The 20,800-nt window shown below is 31.9% G+C and overlaps 1 protein-coding gene across 2 annotated transcripts in view; it reads left to right on the top strand.

Moving 5' to 3' along the window:
- The window catches only part of CDKAL1 (CDK5 regulatory subunit associated protein 1 like 1), a 647,858-nt gene that overhangs the window by 245,799 nt on the left and 381,259 nt on the right, over nucleotides 1–20,800 (top strand). For both annotated transcript variants that reach the window (XM_051970620.1, XM_051970619.1), the window contains exon 9: nucleotides 4,710–4,813. In XM_051970620.1, the coding sequence (XP_051826580.1) occupies nucleotides 4,710–4,813 (104 nt within the window). The remainder of the gene's footprint in view (nucleotides 1–4,709; nucleotides 4,814–20,800) is intronic.

Genomic DNA, 20,800 nt, shown 5'->3' with positions numbered 1-20,800 from the left:
CAATGAAGTATTTTCTTCACTCATTTTTTAAAAACCTTTTTCTAATTGTCCAATTGAGTTCTTTTGTTCTATGGAATTTTTTTCCATTTCACCAATTTTGTTTTTTAGAGAGCTGTTTTCTGTTTCCAGTTTACTAATCCTATTTTTCAAGGATTTTATTTCATTATCCACTCTCTCTTTCAATGAGTGGGATGACTTCTCCAGGCTCTTTTGCCAAGCCTCCCTTTCCTTTTCCCATTTGATCAATGGAAAAGGTTAGGTTCACAAGACAGAATAGTCAACTATAGCAATCTAGTGTTTGAAAAACCCAAAGATCCTAACTTTTGGGATAAGAATTCATTGTTTGATAAAAACTGCTGGGATAACTGGAAATTAGTATGGCAGAAATTAGGCATGGACCCACACTTAATACCCTATACCAAGATAAGATCAAAATAGGTCCATGACCTAGGCATAAAGAACGAGATTATAAATAAATTAGAGGAACATAGAATAGTTTATCTCTCAGACTTGGGGAGGAGAAATAAATTGACCAAAGATGAACTAGAGACCATTACTGATCACAAAATAGAAAATTTTGATTACATCAAATTAAAAAGCCTTTGTACAAACAAAACTAATGCAAACAAGATTAGAAGGGAGTCAACAAATTAGGAAAACATCTTCCCAGTTAAAGGTTCTGATAAAGGCCTCATTTCCAAATTATATAGAGAACTGACTCAAATTTATAAGAAATCAAGCCATTCTCCAATTGATAAATGGTCAAAGGATATGAACAGACAATTTTCAGATGACGAAATTGAAACTATTATCACTCATATGAAAGAGTGTTCCAAATCATTATTGATCAGAGAAATGCAAATTAAGACAACTCTGAGATACCACTACACACCTGTCAGATTGGCTAAGATGACAGGAAAAAATAATGATCAATGTTGGAGGGGATGCGGGAAAACTGGGATACTGATGTATTGTTGGTGGAGTTGTGAACGAATCCAACCATTCTGGAGAGCAATCTGGAATTATGCCCAAAAAGTTATCAAACTGTGCATATCCTTTGATCCAGCAGTGTTTCTATTGGGCTTACATCCCAAAGAAATACTAAAGAAGGGAAAGGGACCTGTATGTGCCAAAATGTTTGTAGTGGCTAGAAACTGGAAAATGAATGGATGCCCATCAATTGGAGAATGGCTGGGTAAATTGTGGTATATGAATGTTATGGAATATTATTGTTCTGTAAGAAATGACCAGCACGATGAATACAGAGAGGCTTTGAGAGACTTACATGAACTGATGCTAAGTGAAATGAGCAGAACCAGGAGATCACTGTACACTTCGACAACGATACTGTTTGAGGATGTATTCTGATGGAAGTGGATTTCTTTGACTAAGAGACCTAACTCAGTTTCATTTGATAAATGATGGACAGAAGCAGCTACATCCAAAGAAAGAACACTGGGAAAGGAATGTGAAGTATTTGCATTTTTGTTTTTCTTCCCGGGTTATTTTTACCTTCTGAATCCAATTCTCCCTGTTCAACAAGAGAACTGTTTGGTTCTGCAAACATATATTGTATCTAGGATATACTTCAACATATCTAACATATATAGGACTGCTTGCCATCTAGGGGAGGGGGTGGATGGAGGGAGAGGAAAAATCGGAACAGAAGCGAGTGCAAGAGATAATGTTGTAAAAAAATTACCCTGGCATGGACTCTGTCAATATAAAGTTATTATTAAATAAAATTTAAAAAAAAGATTAAAAAAAAAGATGTGGATCAAATTAGTTATTAGGGCCTGTTAAATGAGTTTAACATGAATGAAATATTTAAAAACACATATTTAATCTTTGAATGAACTTAGAACCTGAGAGGGAAGAGAATCTATTAAAATAAAAAGTAATTAATTTTTATCCATTATGTTTGAGTTTAGTTTGATTCCTTTGATAAATATGTACAAATTAAATTGATAATTTTGATTTTTTAAAAACTCTTTTAAGTTGGTTTTTTTCATGTAAAATTATTTTCTTTTTTTTTTCTAATAGTTTAAAAAAATTAGAGCAATCCAATTTTTTCTACAATTCCAGAATAAAATATTTAAAGATAATGCAAAGTTTGACTCTTATCCTTTGAGATTTTCAATTGTTACTTGGCACGGAGCCACATAAGAACCTTTTCAAAGATGAGTAGGTGTGTTATAAATGCTTTAACTGCATTCATCATAACAGTCATGTTCTGTTCAGGGTTTTGCATCTTCCTCTGTGTTCAACGGCTGTCAATTTTTGGTTTTGGCTTAGATGTTAACCTTGAAAGGTCTTTTGTTCTATGACAGTTGAAGAAATTGGCACAGCTTTCCTTTTCTTAAACAATTTGTTAATTGTTTATAAATAAATGAAACTCTGTTAAATCCTATTGAGTTCCTGTATTTTATGGGAATCTTAATATATCTAAATGGTTGGTCATCATTTCTGGATGATTTAAAAAAAGTTCTTTAATGTACTGAAAAGAACACAATCCCTTCTTTCCCTTTCTAAAAGTTTTTTTTAGATTTTTGCAATGTATATTTTCCTAATGTCATAACTGCCTTATTTTTTAAAAATCAGACAGTTTTTTGATTTGATTATTAGTAATCACAGTTACTTATAATTATATTTATATTGTAATGTGCAGAAATTTGATGTTGGAAATTGGTATTTGGGTTGTTTTGACCTGTGAAGAGAACAATGAACCCAAATAAATGATAATTTAATGTGTATTCTGTAAATTTTAAATAACTTGTCTTCATGGGGTCTGTTTAGCATTTCATCAGATAACATATATGATGCATTTTGAATAGTGTTACTACTTCCACTGCTAATAAATATTTATTAAATGACTCATATATCCTGAGCTCTGTGCTAAATTTGAAAGATCAAAAAAAAAAAAAAGCTGATGACAGTCCTTGTCTCCAGAGGATGCACTATCTAATGGGGGAGATAAGCAAACAGTTATATACAAATAAGCTATATTTAGAAAAAAATACAAAATAATTAAAAGGAGGAAGTAGAAGTAACAGGGATTTGGAAATTTTCCCATAGAATATAGAATTTCAGTTTGTACTTGAAGAAAGTCAAAAAAAGTAGAAACGAGAAAGAATATTTCAAGCATGGGATGCAGCCCCCTAGAGAAAATGGCAAGAGCTAAGAAATGGGGAATCTTGTAAGGGTAGAAAGGAGAAAAATATGAAATATAAAAGACTTACAAAAATGAATGTTGAAAACTGTCTTTACATGTATTTGGAAAAATAAAATTCTCTTGAAAATTAAAAAAAATAACTTGATTAGGTCAGACATGATAGGTAGTTTGAGAATCACTAGCATAGAAATGATAATTAAATCCATAGTTGTTGCTGAAATCATGCAATGAAGTAGTATACAGAAGAGAAGATCATCCAGGACAGGACTCTGTGATATACCTTAGTTAAAGGGAATTCCTTTAGCAAAGGAGGCAAAAAAGGGAGAGGTCAGATAGTTAGCATAATAACCAGGAAAGATGAGTAATTGGGGAAAAGAGGGAACTCATGACAAATGACCTGATTTTTTTCCCAAAAAATTTAAGAGGCAAGGAACATGAACACATGAAATATGTGATAAAATATAGCCCTGTAGATTTAGTGTTCTAGAGGGCACAGTGGAAATAGATGGTCAGATATGGAATGAAATTTGCTATAGGGAGATAGAGTTGAAATGCATGAGAACGAAGGAGTGGGGACAGCTAGAATTGAGGAAGTGATTTTGTTCTTTATTGATTTCTGGTTCAGTATCATTGGCATGGTAGGGGTAGAAGTTCATTTGAGAACTATCATTAACCCTTGGGAATGAATTCAAACAGAGTATAACTAGATTTACATTTTTTGAATCATGTCATGAGAGTAAGATGAAATTTCAGAATTGTTTTACTTTACATTTCTCTTATCAAAAATTTGCAAACTTCTTTTATACAATTATTGATCCCTTAGAATTCTTTTGAAAATTACTTATTCATGTACTTTGACCATTCATCTATCATAAAATAATATTCTTGTTTTTATTTGACTGAAAGTTTCATATGTATATTGGTTATCAGATATTTGATGTCAATATTATACAGTGACTTTGTTGGTGCAAAAGCTTTTTAAAAATTTAAATGTAATTAAAATTTTTTGTACTTTTCCTTTATTGTATAAGACATTTATAGATGTTATACTTAATGAATTACTTCTTAAATCATATCTGAAAAATATCTTTTGTTTTCCTCTAATTATTTTTATTTAATTGTGTACTCAATGCAGCCACCCAGGCTGAGATACATAAAATAATAAAGTATGGATTAATTCTCTGCTGCTTGTGCTAATTTAGATCTAGCAGATATTGCCAAGAAAACATAGGTTTTCCACTAGCTAGCACTACGCTATTCATAAGTGGAGCTGTTGGTTACAGTGAATGGAGAAATTTCGAATGCTGTGGATAAGTATTCTTTCCTGGCACATTCCCATGAATGAGGTATATCAACCTCATATACCCGTTGCCGCAGTTAGCAAAGTGTCTGGGGGGCTTGAAGGAAATTGTGTGAGAGAAAAGGTTATTAGACTGTCTATGATCTTGATTTGATTTCTCCAAATCTCATGTTTTCCCAGAAGTCTGTATTCTTTAAGAGTCATTGAACAGTATTTTTTTTTATGACTTTTGAACAGGTGTCTCAATGCTTGTACCTACTGCAAAACCAAACATGCCAGAGGAAATTTGGCTAGTTATCCAATTGATGAACTAGTAGATAGAGCCAAACAGTCTTTTCAAGGTAAGGAATTTATTATTTTTAATATAATTATTTGTTTTTTAAAATATAGTGGTTTTTTGTTCTAATTTAGTGTTTATTCTGAATGAAGTTTTTCTAAATTTCTCATAATTCAATTTGATCTATTTTACAATTCTGGTATTCATTTAGATTACAAAACTTTATTGCAAGTCAAACTTCTTCAAGTATTAATACTCATATTTTATGTCATCATTTCCACATCTTAGTATGACTCATCCCTTTTGGATCATGTACCAAAGAATCCAGTACCATATGCTGTTATTATGAACTTTACAATAACCTGTTGGGCCTATGATGGAAAAAAATACCTGAAACATTTCCATCTCTGCTTATTTGAGATTTGGCAAATTCATCCTGATTCATTTCTTGGGTTACAAAGCTGGTATTGTTGCCTCAAACAACAGTTGAGTTGGTGAGACTTGGCTCACCAACACTAAAATAGATGAATTTGAATAATGGTTCACTATCAAATTTACTTTATCCCTTTTTTCTATGATCTCTATATTGTGGTTAAGATGATTCTGGTTTTCTTATCTTTTTCATCAATTCCTCAGGGTTTATTAGTATGTTATCCCAATTGATAGCTGGTGGTATCTATATTATTCCAGATATATTTGTACAAAATGAAATTGCTGCACTGGGTCATGACGGAGAGAATAAAGCCTATGCCTATGGATCAAGCCCTGCTTGTGCTTTTGATACTTGTGTTGGTTATACTGTTTTTGTAACTCCCTTTTCTCATGTTTATCCTTCTCCTTAAAATGAATAACTCCTTCAAATTACAACTTATGTGCTATATCCCATAGTATGCTTTTATTCATCTCTATAGTTTTTAGAGCATGATTTTCAAATTTTTAGAAATAGTTAATTAATTGGAAGATGAGGGGACAACAAACTTTCATATTTTTTCCCAATGAATGTATAATATCCATAATATATAAAGAATTAATTAAAGTATATAATAAATGAGATTTCCCAATAGATAAATGTTCAGAGAACAGGTATTTCTCAAATATAAAAATGTCAAAACCTCATGAAAAATGTTGTCACTAGTAATTAGAGAAATTCAAATTCAAACAACTGAGATTTCATATTGTATAAATCAGATTGACAAAACTGACTTCCCAAAATGAGAACAGTTGTTGGAGGTCTTAAGACTATACATACTAATGTCCTATTGGTAAAGCTGTGCTGACAGAGACAGTTGTGGAGAGAAGTGTGAAATTGCACCTTTGCACTTACAAACCAAATTCCCTATGACTTAGCACTATTAGAAATTTGCCTTCAAATTGATAAAAGAATTACATGTACAAAACTATTTGTTAGCAATACATTTTTGTTGTTATAGCAAAGAATGAGAAACAAAATGGATATCCATCAGTTGTGGCAACTGAGCAACTTATGGTGTGTGTGTGTGTCTGTGTGTGTGTGTGTGTGTGTGTGTGTGTGTGTGTAAAAACAAAAGTTACTATTTCATAAGGAATGAGTGAATTTGCTTTCCCCATATGTGTATTAAGAATTGAATCAACAAATAGAAAGCCAATGAACTTCTCTGTACTTATGGAGTTTACATTTTAATGTGGGAAATAAAACACAGCTAGCCATCAATCAGATAGAAAGGTCCTGTGGCTGTTCTGATTTAGCAGCAAAAAAAAAATTTAATGTCCATTTTCAATGATAAAATTATATTGTTTCTAATGTTGAACCATTTTGTAGTGTCAAAGATTTTTTTTTTTCTTCAGTGGGCTATTTCTACTGAGGAGGCAAGCATGGGCTGCTTGGTTGAGCTGATCAGTAGTTGGACATGGTGGTTGTAGCAGTGGCAGATGTTTTACTTGTCTGGCACACACTGGGTCTGTCATTTAAAGCTCAATACTCTAAGCAATACCCCGACATTCTATAAGCTGCAAAAAAGATTCCATCCTGAAGTAGAGAGGGAGCTTCCTTATCTGGGATTGCAAATATTGATGACATCATAGATCTAGTTCATCAGCTATTTATTTCTCAATGTATTTTGAGATACCCCCTATCAAATAAATGTGTGTTTCCTGAGGAAAGATCTTCTTAGATACCCAGTATAGTCCTTGTACATAGTAATTTTTTTTTTTATTAAAGGCTTATTGATGCCTTTTTTTTCTTATTGAATTATTCTGGTGTGCTCATGAGACTGGAATGACGAATGCAATTCCCTGATTGTCCAAGATAAAGAAAGAATGTTTAAATTCCTATTCTGTGCTCATAACTAGGGCTTAAACCATATGTGTCAATAAACATTTTTTTTTAAATAGCTTTGTACTATATCATGTAATCCCTGCAAGTCATTTTTCAAATGCCTGACAAATTTATGTCTTTTGTTCACAAAGCCACAGAGCTAAATAGTATTCATGACTTTTTGTTAGTCAGCTCTACAAAAACAAACAAAAAACCCTTCAGAAAGTTTATACCCTTTGCATTGTGGAGTACATTATTTTGGTATGTAAAAACTAGTTCTTTTGTAAGCTTGCTTTGTGTTTTAAAATTATTACTTGGTTATTGAAATAAGTATATGAATAAAAAAGCTGCTTTTTATAATATTGCCTGTTATTTTGAAGAAAAGAATTTAGCAACTTTTGGGGGGAGGAAGAGTCAATATATTCCTTAAACATTTAATCCCCTATCATTTTTTTTATTCTGTGAGTACTGGAGATATTAAGGGTTTATGAAAAAGTACTCATGAAAAATTTAAATATGTTGCTTCAACAGTAGCTTTTGCTGCCCCTTTTCTTATGGTAAATTGTTTTTCTAATCTTTTTTCTTGTTATTATTTAATATTTAGCATATATATTAGACATTGCCTAATACTCCATAAGGGGGTTGCCAGTGTGGAATTGGAACCCAAACTTTCTTATGATCTCTTGTTCAATTTCAACTAAAATTCTGTTTTTGAATTGCATATTTTTGAAACCTCAACATTTTAAAGAATTTCTTCTTTGATAAATTTAAGGAATTACTAATCTTATCTCTAATTCAAAAGTTTAAAAAAACCCAACACTTTCTGAAGAGGTTCTTAAATAACAAATACCCTTGAAAATAAAATAGTCCCTTCAAGTATTCAAAATATAGATTATATGTATATTTTTCTGTCAAGAGGTGAGAAGAGGAACTGAACTTATTCTCTCCAACACCCTATTGGAAAATGTCTAAGTTTAGTTTTTTTAGTTTTAAAGTAAACAATCTTTTCCTCATTTGTTAGAATCCTAGTGATAACTCAATAGAGTTGACAGAAACAATGCTTATTGATTCACACTTTTGAGGGAATCCTTACAAAGTGTTAAGTCATTAGAGTTGATAGAAACAATGCTTAAGTTAACACCTTTGAGAGTTCACACATTAGCTCACACATTAGTTCAGGCCTTTGGGAGATTTCAGAGTTCAGTATGAGATATCCAAATTCACACCTCCCATAATCCCACTCTCAGAGGAGGAATCAACCTTTGAGTTTACACCTCTAAAAGAGCATAAAAACAGCTGAGCTAAGTCAGGAGAGTTCAGTTGAAAAGATTCAGAGTGGAGGAGCATCATTGGAAGATTGCCACGAATTGGAGTTGAGCTAGAGGTAGAAGTTAGAAGAGCTAAAAGACAAGCTGCAAGAGCTCTTGGAACCAAGGAGGGAGAGAGGCCTCTAAGAAAGCTAACTGGGCCCAAGAAAAAAGACAAAACTTGGAAGGAGAAAATAAACGTTTGGGTTTTATCAGCTAGCTGTATTTGAGGTGATTATTGATCTGAACTGATACTAAGGCTGCCTCCAGAAAACCTCCCCAAGAAATCTGCTCCCACAGAGAACCATCATATATTATACAAAAGAAGAGAACACTACAATTTGGTTACTTGGTGCGCTTATTTTTATCTCATTCTCTTTTCATATTGTCAGTTTGACTCTTTGACCTTTATTTTTTTTTCTAACTTTGTGATTATAATTTTAATTGTGCAACTTTTATGTATTAGTTGAAAATAAGTCAGTTAAAATTTAGCTGTGTTTTATTTCTGAGTTAAACTAACACTGAAAAGTATTTGATAATATAATATTTAAAATGCCTCTACCTCTCAGTATCAAAAGTTTCATAACTTGGTTTCATTTTTGTATCTTAGAAGAATGTCAAAAACAGTACTTGGTTGAGGTCAGAACAAATTTACAGGATAGGGTTTTCGAGGATAAATACATATATTGATTTTTCAATAGCAGCTAATCAATCTCTGCTTCAGATCTGTATGTAATGGAGCAAAGCTTTTTAAGTGTGCTGGGTGAGTAATGTGGAAACCATATTTTTCATTCCATGTCTGCAGAATCAAAATATAGAAATGATAGATGGACTCTCTTTATTGTTATTGTGAGTTTCTTTTGATCTATTATTTGCTTGTTGTTAGACTTTTAAAAAACAATAATTAATATTTTATTTTCCCTAATTACATGTAAAAACAATTCTTAGCATTCATTTTTCTCTCATCAATTTGTGTTTACTTTAACCTTAAAATACAAAATAAGAATAAAACAATTATCATAGATATAGCAGAGAATAAGAGAGGATTCAATATAAAGTAATAAATTTCCATTTCAAGGAAACCTACTTAATAAACACTGCACATTGTTTTCAGAGCTATCCAGATTTTCTTTATTTTCTTGTAGGTTTTCTTTTGCTCTGTTCTGTATACTTTTTATTTTTTTGTTTTCCCACTTAACTGCTCCCTCCCAAAGAAGGGTACAAGGATGTGCAGATACACACACACACACACACATACACACACACACACACACACACACACACACGCATACCTATACATAAATATTTATAAGCATATACATATTTTCACATACACACTTATACATATATATGTAATGCTGTACTATCCTTATTTCCACTTGTCAGTTAATCCTCTGAAAGTTGATAGCATCTTCCTTCATAAGTCCAAGTTTTTCCATGTTTTTCTAAATCAACCAGGTCATCATTTTCTGAACCACACAATATTCTTACCAATCACATTCTATTTGAGAAATTTTCTATGTACATTTTTCCAGTTTTTTCATTCTTTATATTCTTGACTGCACAGGTTTTATTTGTACGTGAAAATTTTAATTTAAAATAAGCCAAATTATCCATTTTTATGCTTCAACAATAGTCTCACTTTATAATATAATTTACTAAATATAGTTTTTCTCATTTTCTTCATAGCTTTTAAAATTGCGTTCTGTTACAACTTTTGTTACTGTCTCATTTTTGTGAAATTTATATTTTTTTCTTATGGTGAATGAACGATCACTGGTCTAGGCCCTTCTTCATAATTGAGGTTTTGAGAGGGGCTCACCAGTGGTAGAAAGGATTTAGAACTGAGGGTGCTGACAGCTGAAGGGTTTTTGTTAGAGTCTCTATAAGCTTGACACTACTGACCCCTTTTTCAAAACAGAAGTTCTGGGAATCTCTTTGAAGTTTTCCTCTTTAATGAAAAATAATAATCAATGAATCTATAATTTCCTTTGTGTAAGTATGCCCTGAAATGATGCATGCCGAACCATGTCTGACAGTCCCATGTGATTTTTGTCCATATCTTCCCATGTTTTCACTATAGAGTCACCCCTTCCCTTCCTCATGTTTTCTTGAGATTAGAGGATCATAGATCATAGAGCTAGAGCTAGAAGTAACTATATAGTTGGACTTTCTTGTTTTGTAGATGAGAAAACTAAGGACTAGGGAGGTTGAGTGATTTAAGTAGTTATGTGCCAGAGAAAGATTTGCAATTGGATCCTCTGATTCTAAAACTATTGCTTTTTCTGTAACTAACAGAGTGTTCATCTTTTATGTTTACTTCAGATACATTATATCCTCTTTTTTTCAGGTAGCCATTTTTGATTATATCTTTTACATTGCTTTAAATAATTTCTTAATTGTAATGTGCCCATTCAGCCCCACCAAATATGACTTCATTGATCTGTAGGCAATACTTAAATTCATTTCTTTTGTTCTACTACCTGTGGTTATACCTCATTATTAGAGTTATACTTTTTATCTTTAAAAAAGTTTTATTGATTTTTTAACATTATAACACATATAGATTACTCCTATTTCATGAGAGCCTTAATTATGCAGTTGCCTCATCTGAAAGTTTGTGTAACATTCCACATCTATAATATCTTCCCTCCACTCTAATTAAAGACAAGTAACAGAAATCTATTTTAATTCCCTTCTACCGCCTATAAAATGGGGAGGAAAAGCTGCTTGTAAGAAGATAAATAGTGAAGCAAATTCCCTAATGTCTTTAATATCACACTCCAGGGCTCCCTAACCTCCTTCCATTCCCCCTCTTCTCCATACTCTCCTTGTCTCATTCTGTACTTACATCTATCTCCATTCTGTCATAGACAACATATGTTCCATCATGTGTCCTCTGGTATCTTGTATAGTTGTATTGATCCAAGTACTTTTAGCTTTCAAAGATTATTTGTATTTGTTTTTGCATTTTCATTGTGATTGCTTTGTAAAATTTTTTCTTGTTTTGTTCATTTCATTCTTTATCCCTTTTAAAAAGTCTTCAAAATTGTTCATTTTTGATATTGATGTTAAAGTATAAATTACTCTGTCTTTTCTTACTATACCCTATTAGTTCACATAAGCCTTTTTATCTGTTTAAAATAATTTCTTTGTTTCTTTTAGCACAATAGTAGTCTATCACATCTTTGTACCATGACTTTTCTTTTTATTCCTCAGCTGATGGGTGTACCTTAGTGTTCATTTCTTTTCTTTTCTTTTTCACCACAAGAAGAACTGCTAGAAATACTTTTAGAAATATAGGATTTTTTTAAAATTTTATTTAATAATAACTTTATATTGACAGAATCCATGCCAGGGTAATTTTTTTACAACATTATCCCTTGCATTTGTTTCTGTTCCGATTTTTCCCCTCCCTCTCTCCACCCCCTTCTCTAATTGGCAAACAGGCCATATAGGACCTTTCTCTCTTTTTAAAAAATTTAATCTTTTGGGTACAGGTCTAGCACTAGTAAAGCCAAGTCAAAGGACAATGCATTATTGTTAGTAAATTTTTCTTGTACATAAAGCAAGATGAAAGGAGACGTAATGCCAGGTTGAGAACCAACAAGAAGTTTAAGTTGCCTAGTCTATAGACTGTGACAAGGATGTGTAAGACTAGAAAGGTAAGTTTGAGTTTTATTGTGAAATGCTTTAAGTGATAGAGATTTTCCTTATTCTAAGGAAAATACAGAAATTACATTGTTAGATCTTTACTTAAGGAAGATCACTTTTATCATCTATATGGAAGATAGATTGACTGGAAGCCGAAAAATCAATTAAGAGGCTATTATGGTCATTTAAGTAAGCAATGTTAACCACCTCAAGTTTTAGGATAATGTCTATATGAGTATAAATAATGACTTTCTAGGTTGCTAATTGGAGAGGTATAGAATTAGAAGTGATTGTGATATAAAAAGAAAAGATATGAATAAAATAAATATTGTTGCTTATGGCAACTCTATGGCAATTAACCAAATACTTAACATCTAAGATTATACTTATTTGAGGAGTAGAATACATAATTAAGATGACTCCAACTGATTTGTATTCAAATCATGTTAAATATAATAAGCATAACAACAAAATATAAACACAGTTATACATTACAAATAACAAAAAAAGCTTGCAAATTAAAGATGTTTGGTTTAAAGATAGGAGGTCACTGTTTTCATATACTCTATGTAAAGAGTACATATATATATATGTATATATATATACTCTACCATAAAAAAGAAGAATAAAAACTGAGATCAAGTGAAATAAGCAGAATTGGGAAAGCCATTCACACTAACTATAACAATCTTAATAGGAAAAAAAAATAAACTTCACGTTATATAATTTTAATAACTGAATTTGCCTCCAGAAAAGAATTGAGAAAATGGACTTCTCCATCTTCTCTGTAGTAGTAATGGACTGTATGACTGTATAGGTCTATAAATGCTGCCAGACTACTGTTTTGTTTATTTGTTCCCCTTCCTAACTTTATATTTTTTATTAGAATAACTAATTAGATAGGATAAGGAAAGAATTTGTTAAGAAAGCATGTAAAAGAAACTTACTCTATTATAATAACTTATTGGAAAAGAGCTTAAAAGTCTTCTGATTCAATCTTTCCCACTGCATGATCTTCCTAAATTAATACCCTCAACAAGTGACCTTTTAGCTAATCTTTATTATTCTTAGTTTAAAAAAAAATTCTTAAGTCTTAAAATGTAGCCCTTTTTTTATTAGACTACTTTAAATTGCTAGAATATTCTTATGATAAAATACCCTTCCTTAATCACTTGCCTTTGCTCTTGGACCCTTTTTACAGCTGTGGTGGATACATTCAGGTAGCTGCTAGTTGAGCTTTTTGATTTTGATATATGTAACTACTCTGAAGAACGTAATTTGAAATGTGAATGGAAGTGAAACCATCGGTGATATAGGGACAGTGTTAGGATTAAACTGACATTTAGTCTAGCCATATCATTTCTCTGATAAGAAATTAAAAATGAGTCAGTTTATTGATATGTATGTGTTATTGAAATGTATGTATATACGTATATATTTGTTAAACTATTATTTTCTTCTTATGAGGCAAATATTGATGTAATTTCATAGGAAACAAAATTGTGAGTAACCTGAAGGTGGATACTTTAATACTCAAGGATTTATGATTTCAAAACTAAGTATTATCTCAGCTAATGCAGATGACAGTACTCCATATCTTTTTTGACAATTTTTCTGAGTTACTGTGGTTGAAAAAAATTCAGCACCTGGTGCCCAACCTTCTGGTGATGAGCAGATGGTTAATATTCCTGAATATCATTCAACTCATTTAACTGAAAACAAGGGTCTAAATTTGTATATGGAACTTATACTCATTCCATCTATTGCCTATTTTGCTTCTCTGAATAACCAGATTTTTCTCTTGCCTGTTACTAATATTCCCTAAAAAGTATTTGTCTTTTACATTCAGACAGTGTCTTTTTTTCTTCTTTCTCATCCTTTACCTCAAATAATCATGTGTATATTGTTAAATAGTAATCTTCAGAATTTTTCCACTCTTTTTGCCACAAACCTTATTTTTAATAATCCCCAATAATTAAATAGATATCAAGTTTTAGAAACTTTTATTTTTCATTTGTAAAATGTTTGGGACATGCCTGATACTGTGTGCTATGCAAGTTTGCTTACTACTATTTAATTTCTACATAAATGTGAGAACAATTTAACAAATTTTTGTCTAGAATGAACTGACTTAGAAAAGTATAAGCTCTACAGAATCAATAAAAATTGCAGGACTCACATAGCAGAATTTTTGCCCAGAAAACATCTCACTAAGGTCAGGTTTTTAAACCATCAAGTAATAATATCAAATTCACATATTTCCAAGATTATTAAAATTCCATTAAATAGTCTTCTAAAACCAATTACAGACTTTTAAGTTAGCCATAATTATCCCTAAGACTTAGCCTGCTTTTTTCCAAATCTAAATGAAAATTTTTTATTTAAACTTTTTCATTTATTTATTTATTTGTTTTATTTAAATATGTTATCAATTAAATTTTGTTAGCATTTATTTTGATAAAATGAAAATGCTATCCAAAAGAATATAGATTCCTACATATAAAATTTAACTTTATATCTACCCTTAAGAGAATGAGAAATAATTCTTTGCTAACTTGAAGTAATTTCCCAAAGCAAATTATTTTTCACTGCAAATTTTAAGAAATTGTTCTATAAAAGCAAAGTTGTGGTGCTTTGAAGAGTTATGACTTGGATTCTCTTGAAAGTAGGATCTTTCTCTTTTCGCAAATGTTGCTTTTGAAATATACTCTCATTAGATGACACTCTTATGGTGTTTACCCATTATAAACCCAAGTCACATATGCAATTTCATTGTCCATTATCAATTCTTGATTACCATATCCATATACCCACTTATACCCATCTGTGCCTGGCCCTTACCCTCTCTTGAATGAGCCCCACTCTCAATGACCTGGGACCCAGATGGGAGACAGGGTAAAAAAAGAGCCCCTGGGTTATCATGAATAATACACAAGGTAGATTACCCATGCCTGGACATTGATGAATTGATCGTATTATAATATTACAAGGATGGTAGACTAGCCATGCAAATTCTGTCTTTGACACAAATAGTACTCTGTAGATTTCTACTAATACTATGTCTTTATTACCTTAAAAAGGGAAAAATCTAGATTACTGGCTTGCCTGGAATTTGCAGCTACCTATACCCATCTTTCATGACTGGGATTTAGATAGGAACTTCCTTTACATTTAGTGATAGACTTAAGTGTGTCCCTGTGTATTCCCTCCCTCATTTCACTACCATTAATAAAATTTCAGTGATTGGGACTATTTCATTTTTGTTTCTGAATAATATAGTACAATATGTGGTACTTTTTTTTTTTTTCTGTTAAATTAGCTTTTCAGAGTCATGGACTTATTGACATATTGCCACATAGATTTAATTCAATTTGAAGAAATTAGTATATTATTTTAAGGTATTATAAAGACCAACTGACATCTGTTAATGTACTTGTTGCCAACCCTAAAAAATGTTAGTGACCACAGTGGCTGCTAAGGTTGTTGTACTGTACTGATAGAAAGTTGCAAGTTCTTTTGATCTCTGGACTGCATTATCAAGAAGCTCCATTCAACTGGAATAGCAAAGCAAAGCAAAGCTAAGCTAAAAAAAAAAAAAAAAAAAAAAGCCAAAATACAGGGAAGAAAGAAAAACAAAACGAAAAGAAAAAACCCTGAATATCTAAAAGTACATTTTAGAAAAATGACTAAAATATATATTTTATCTAAAAAAAGTATAAAACTCAAATCAGCATGTTATCAAAATTTAATGAAATATAATATTAAAAGGACACTGAAGTTGAATTCAGGAAAAGAGTTTCAAATGATTCTGACATGATTTCATATGATATTCTGAAATATCCCATGTAACCATGAGGAAATAAGTCTATTGGACTGGTTTTTTTCATCTCCTATGGTGTGATAGTATGCATATTTTGTAATTCACATCATTATTTTGGTGAAAGTTTAAGAAAGTTAAATCATAAAACTATATATACATGTGTTGTTAAAATCATTATCTTAAGACAATCTCTTGCTGTTTTAATTTTCTAACTACTGGCATATGTTATATCTCCTACAGATAAACCTATATTTTTCTGAAGCTATCTATCTATCTATCTATCTATCAAATCTGTGAGATACTCTACTTTAAAGGCTAACAGTGAAGGGAAAACACCACCTGTAATCTCTCAGGAATAAGGGATCTGAGACAAGAAAGAGTGATGAAGCACAGTTGGGTGAAAAGGAACAGTTGAAATAGAAAAAAAAGGAGAAATCTTGTGTTAGTGATGGGAAAGATCAACCATTGATGTATATATATATTCTAATAAGCGAAGAAAGATATTGTGTCAAGTTAGATTGGAAGCATATAATATGCATAATATGCAGCAGTTTCTTAGAGAATACATTCATTTTGCCTTTAGAGTCCCTATGGATAGCCAGAATAGTAGACATAGGAACTAGATTTCATGGGAAATTGGTCAAAGTAACCTTAAGGAGGGCAAAGAGTAATAATAGGCTGCAGAATCAGCAACATCAACAAGTCCTACCTTGGGGAATTTTCTTTATTTCCTGTAGAAATGAAACACAACAGGAACAAATATCCATATTTGTCAGCTGTTAAGTTCTAAGAAGAAGAGAGCTTTGGATAAAAGATCAAACCTAAATATTAGCATCACCAGTGACCTAAATAGAAAAAAAATGAACTGTAATCATGTCATGGAGGGAAGCAGTGAAGATGGATCTTTATTACATTTCCAAGCATTTCTGATGCAAAAACAAGAACTAACTTGTTATTATTATTGTTGTTCAGTCATTCAATTACATCCTCCTTTTTGTGACCCCATGGATCATAGCACACCCCTGTCCTTCACTGAAGTCTGTCCAAACTCATATTTGCTTTCATGACATTATCCATGTTATCCTCATGTTATCCTCGTGTTATCCTATTAATTATGTTATCTTTTTCAATCTGTCCCAACATCAGGGTCATTTTCCATTGAATTCAGTCTTCTAATTATGTAAGTCAAAGTATTTAAGCTACAATTTTAGTATTGACCTTTCAGTGGATAATCTGAATTAATTTCTTTTAAATTTTGACTGATTTGACCTTGTTGTCTAGTGATTCTCAAAAGTAGTCTTCAGCACAACATATCAAAAGTCTTATTAATCAGAGGTGTTTGGTTTTCTTTATAGTCCAATGTTCACTGCCCTGTTTACTAAAGTATAGCTTTGAGTCCAGTGGTTCTGAAAAGTATGGTCTAGAGAATCCTGGGGATTTCTGAAACCCTTTTAGAGAGTCTACAAATTCAAAAATAATTTTTATTTCCAATATGGTAAATGTCTATAAATATAATCCAGATAAACAAAAACACTTTGGAAAGATCCTCGATAATTTTTAATAGGATAAGGATACTGAAAACAAAAGTTTGAGAACTACTGGCCTTTGACCATACAGATCTTAGTCAGCAAGGTGATGTCTCTGCCTTTTAGTACGCTGTCCAGATTTGCCATAACTTTATTTCAAAGGAGCAGCTAACCATCTTTTGATTTCTTGGCTATAGGCATTATCTACAGAGCCCTCTATGTGGATCTTTATTATTGTTTTTGTTTTATTTTTAATGATAAGCTTCAAACCAGCTTTTGTACTCTTCTGTTTCACCCTCATCAAGAAGCTTCTAAATTCTTATTAAATTTCGAAATTAGAGTGATATTATCTGCATATCATAGATTGTTGATATTTCTCCTGGCAGCCTAATTATGGCTTTCAATTCCTTCCTGCCATTATTGACTGCCAGGATGCCATTTTGCATAATGGACTCTGTTAAATAATAAAGTAATAGCAGACATCTTTGTCAGATTCCTTTCCCAATTTTATTTTACTATTACATATATATATATATATATATATATATATATATATATATATATATATATATAATATATATATATATATATATTTTTTTTTTTTTTGCTGAGGCAATTGGAGTTAAGTGACTTGCTCAGGGTCACACAGCTAGAAAGTGTTAAGTGCCTGAGGTCAGATTTGAACTCAGGTCCTTCTGACTTCAGGGATGGTGCTCCATCCACTGTGCCACCTAGTTGCTCCTTCTTTCCCAATTTTTAAACCAATCAGTTGTTCAATGTTTATTTTTAGTTATTGCTTTTTGACCTATATTCTTGTCAGGAAACAAGTAAGATGATCTTATACTTCCATTTCTTTGAGGTCTTGCCACATTTTCTTGTGATCTACATAGTGAAAGACTTTAGTGTAAGTCAGTAAAGTAGTAGATGTTTTTCTGTAACTCTTCTGGTTTCTCCATAATCTAGTGAATGTTGTCAATGTGGTTTCTAGTTTTTCTTCCTATTTAAAACCAGCCTTGTCTTCTGGTAATTTTTGATTCACATATTGCTGAACCCTAGTTTGTAGAATCTTAGGCATAACCTCATTGGCATGTAAAAGAATGTAGTTGTTTGATAATTTGAATATTCTTTGTTATTGCACTTTTTTGGGATTGGGCTATAAACCGGTCTTTTGTTTTCTTTTTTTTCCTCTCCTTTAAAAAAAAATTCTTCTTCCTTTTTTTTTCTTTCCCTACTTACTTATTCATTTATTTAACCACTCATCCATCCATTTATTTATTTATTCATCCATCCATCCATTCATTCATTTATTTATTTTTCAACATTTACTTTTATAAGATTTTTATTTCCAGTTTTTTCCTCCCTTCATCCTTCTGCTCACTCCTTCCCAAGACAGTAAACAAATTGATATGTTATACACGTACAATTATATTAAACATATTTCCACATTAGTCATCGTGAAAGAAGAATTAGAACAAAAAGGGAAAACTACAAGAAAAAAACAATAGAAAAGGGAAAATAGTATGTTATAATTTACATTCAGACAAATTTTCCTGAATATGAATAATTGCATTTTTCATAATCTATGTTTTGGAATTGTCTTAGATTATTATATTGCTGGGAAGAGCAATGTCTATTAAAGTTGATTTGTACCATATTATTACTGTGTATAGAATTCTGGTTCTGTTTGCTTCACTTCACATATTGTGATGACTGCGTATTTAAAATCAGCCAGAGTCAGGAATTCAGGTTAAGGGAAAAATCTTCAATCTTTATTGAAGTGAAGAGGTGAAAAAGGATTGTGATAGCAATATGGGCAGCTGCGACAGGAAGCCAGCCAGCAGAGGGGGATTGGAGGGAAAGGGCGGTCACGATAGCAATGTGAGCAGCTGTGTCAAAATGCCAGCCAGCAGTTTCTCCTTCCGCTTCCCTTTCCACTCCCCTGCCTGCACCCACCAAAATCGTCATTTCCTATACAACACATCAGGACTTGCACAAAGAGTGGGCGGGGGCCATTCTTTCTCCAAGCTTATATATTAATAGAGTATGGTCCAATTACTATTTAGCCTCACGTGCTTGGGACCTCAGTGCATCAACTCGAGCCTCAGCCCATTACAACATATTTCTATGTAAGTCTTTCTAGGTTTTTCTGAAATCTGATTTCTGATCATTTCTTATAGAGCAATAGTATTCCATTACATTCATATAACACAATTTGTTCAGTCATTCCCCACTAAGTGGATATCCTCTCAATTTCAAGTTCTTTACCACTACAAAGGGAGCTGCCATTTTTTTTAACATATGGGTCTTTTTTCTTTTTTATGATCACTTTACGATACAGACTTAATATGGTATAGTTGGATCAAAAGGTATGCACAGTTTTATAGTCCTTTAGGTTCCAAATTGCACTCCAAAATGCTATTAATATTAATATAATTTCTTCTACTAAAATATATACTTTATTAAATAAAGTGTGAGGAGGTACCTCAGTTCTTTTAATTTACATTTCTATAATTAATAGTGATTTAGAACATTTTTATATGACTATAGGTAGTTTTAATTTCCTCATCCAAAAACTTCTGGTTTGACCATATATAAATCGAGGAATGATTTATATTCTTATATATTTGACTCAGTTCTCAATATATATGAAAGATGAGGCCTCTATCAGAAACACTTGGTATAAAAATTATTTCCTAGCTTTTTGCTTTCTTTGATTGCATTCACTTTGTGCAAAATTTAATGCTATTAAAATTATCCATTTTCCATTTTATGATGTTCTCAATCTCTTGTTTGATCATAAATTCTTCTATTTTCTGTAGATCTGAAAGGTTATGCTCTCCTAATTTGCTTATGGTATTACCCTGTATGTCTAAATCTGTACACATTTTTACCTAATCTAGATATATGGTGTAAGATGTTGGTTAATGCCTAATTTGTGCCATGCTATTTTCCAGTTTTTGTGGTTATTCTTGGCAAATAGGGAGTCCTTATCCAAGAAGATGAATCTTTGGTTTTATCAAATAATAGATTGCTGTAGTCATTGACTTATGTCTTCTATACCTAACAAATTCCACTGATCTTCCTTTCTATTTCTTAGCTGAAAAAAAATTAGTTTTTGATGATTGTTTGTAATGTTCTCTTCTAAAATATAATGTTCTCTGAGAGCAAGTTTGTTGGGAGGCTTCTGGAGGCAGCCTTTGTTTCAGTTCAGATCAATAATCACCTCAAATGCTGCTAGGAGTTAAAATCCAGTACTTTATTGTCTCTTCCAAAATTGCCCGGTTAACTTTCTGAGAGGCCTATCTCTCCTTGGTTCTAAGAGCTCCTGTTGCTAGTCCTTTGCCTCTTCCAGCTTCAGCTTCTCTTCTTCCGATTCCAAAGCCTCCAGCCTGCACAAAGGTGCTATGTATGGAATGAATTGACTCTTCCTCCCATAGTGGGATTATGGGTT

Source organism: Antechinus flavipes, chromosome 1 (genome assembly GCF_016432865.1).
Source record: "Antechinus flavipes isolate AdamAnt ecotype Samford, QLD, Australia chromosome 1, AdamAnt_v2, whole genome shotgun sequence".
Taxonomy (NCBI): Eukaryota; Metazoa; Chordata; class Mammalia; order Dasyuromorphia; family Dasyuridae; genus Antechinus; species Antechinus flavipes.
This window is presented reverse-complemented; position numbering and strand designations above follow the sequence as displayed.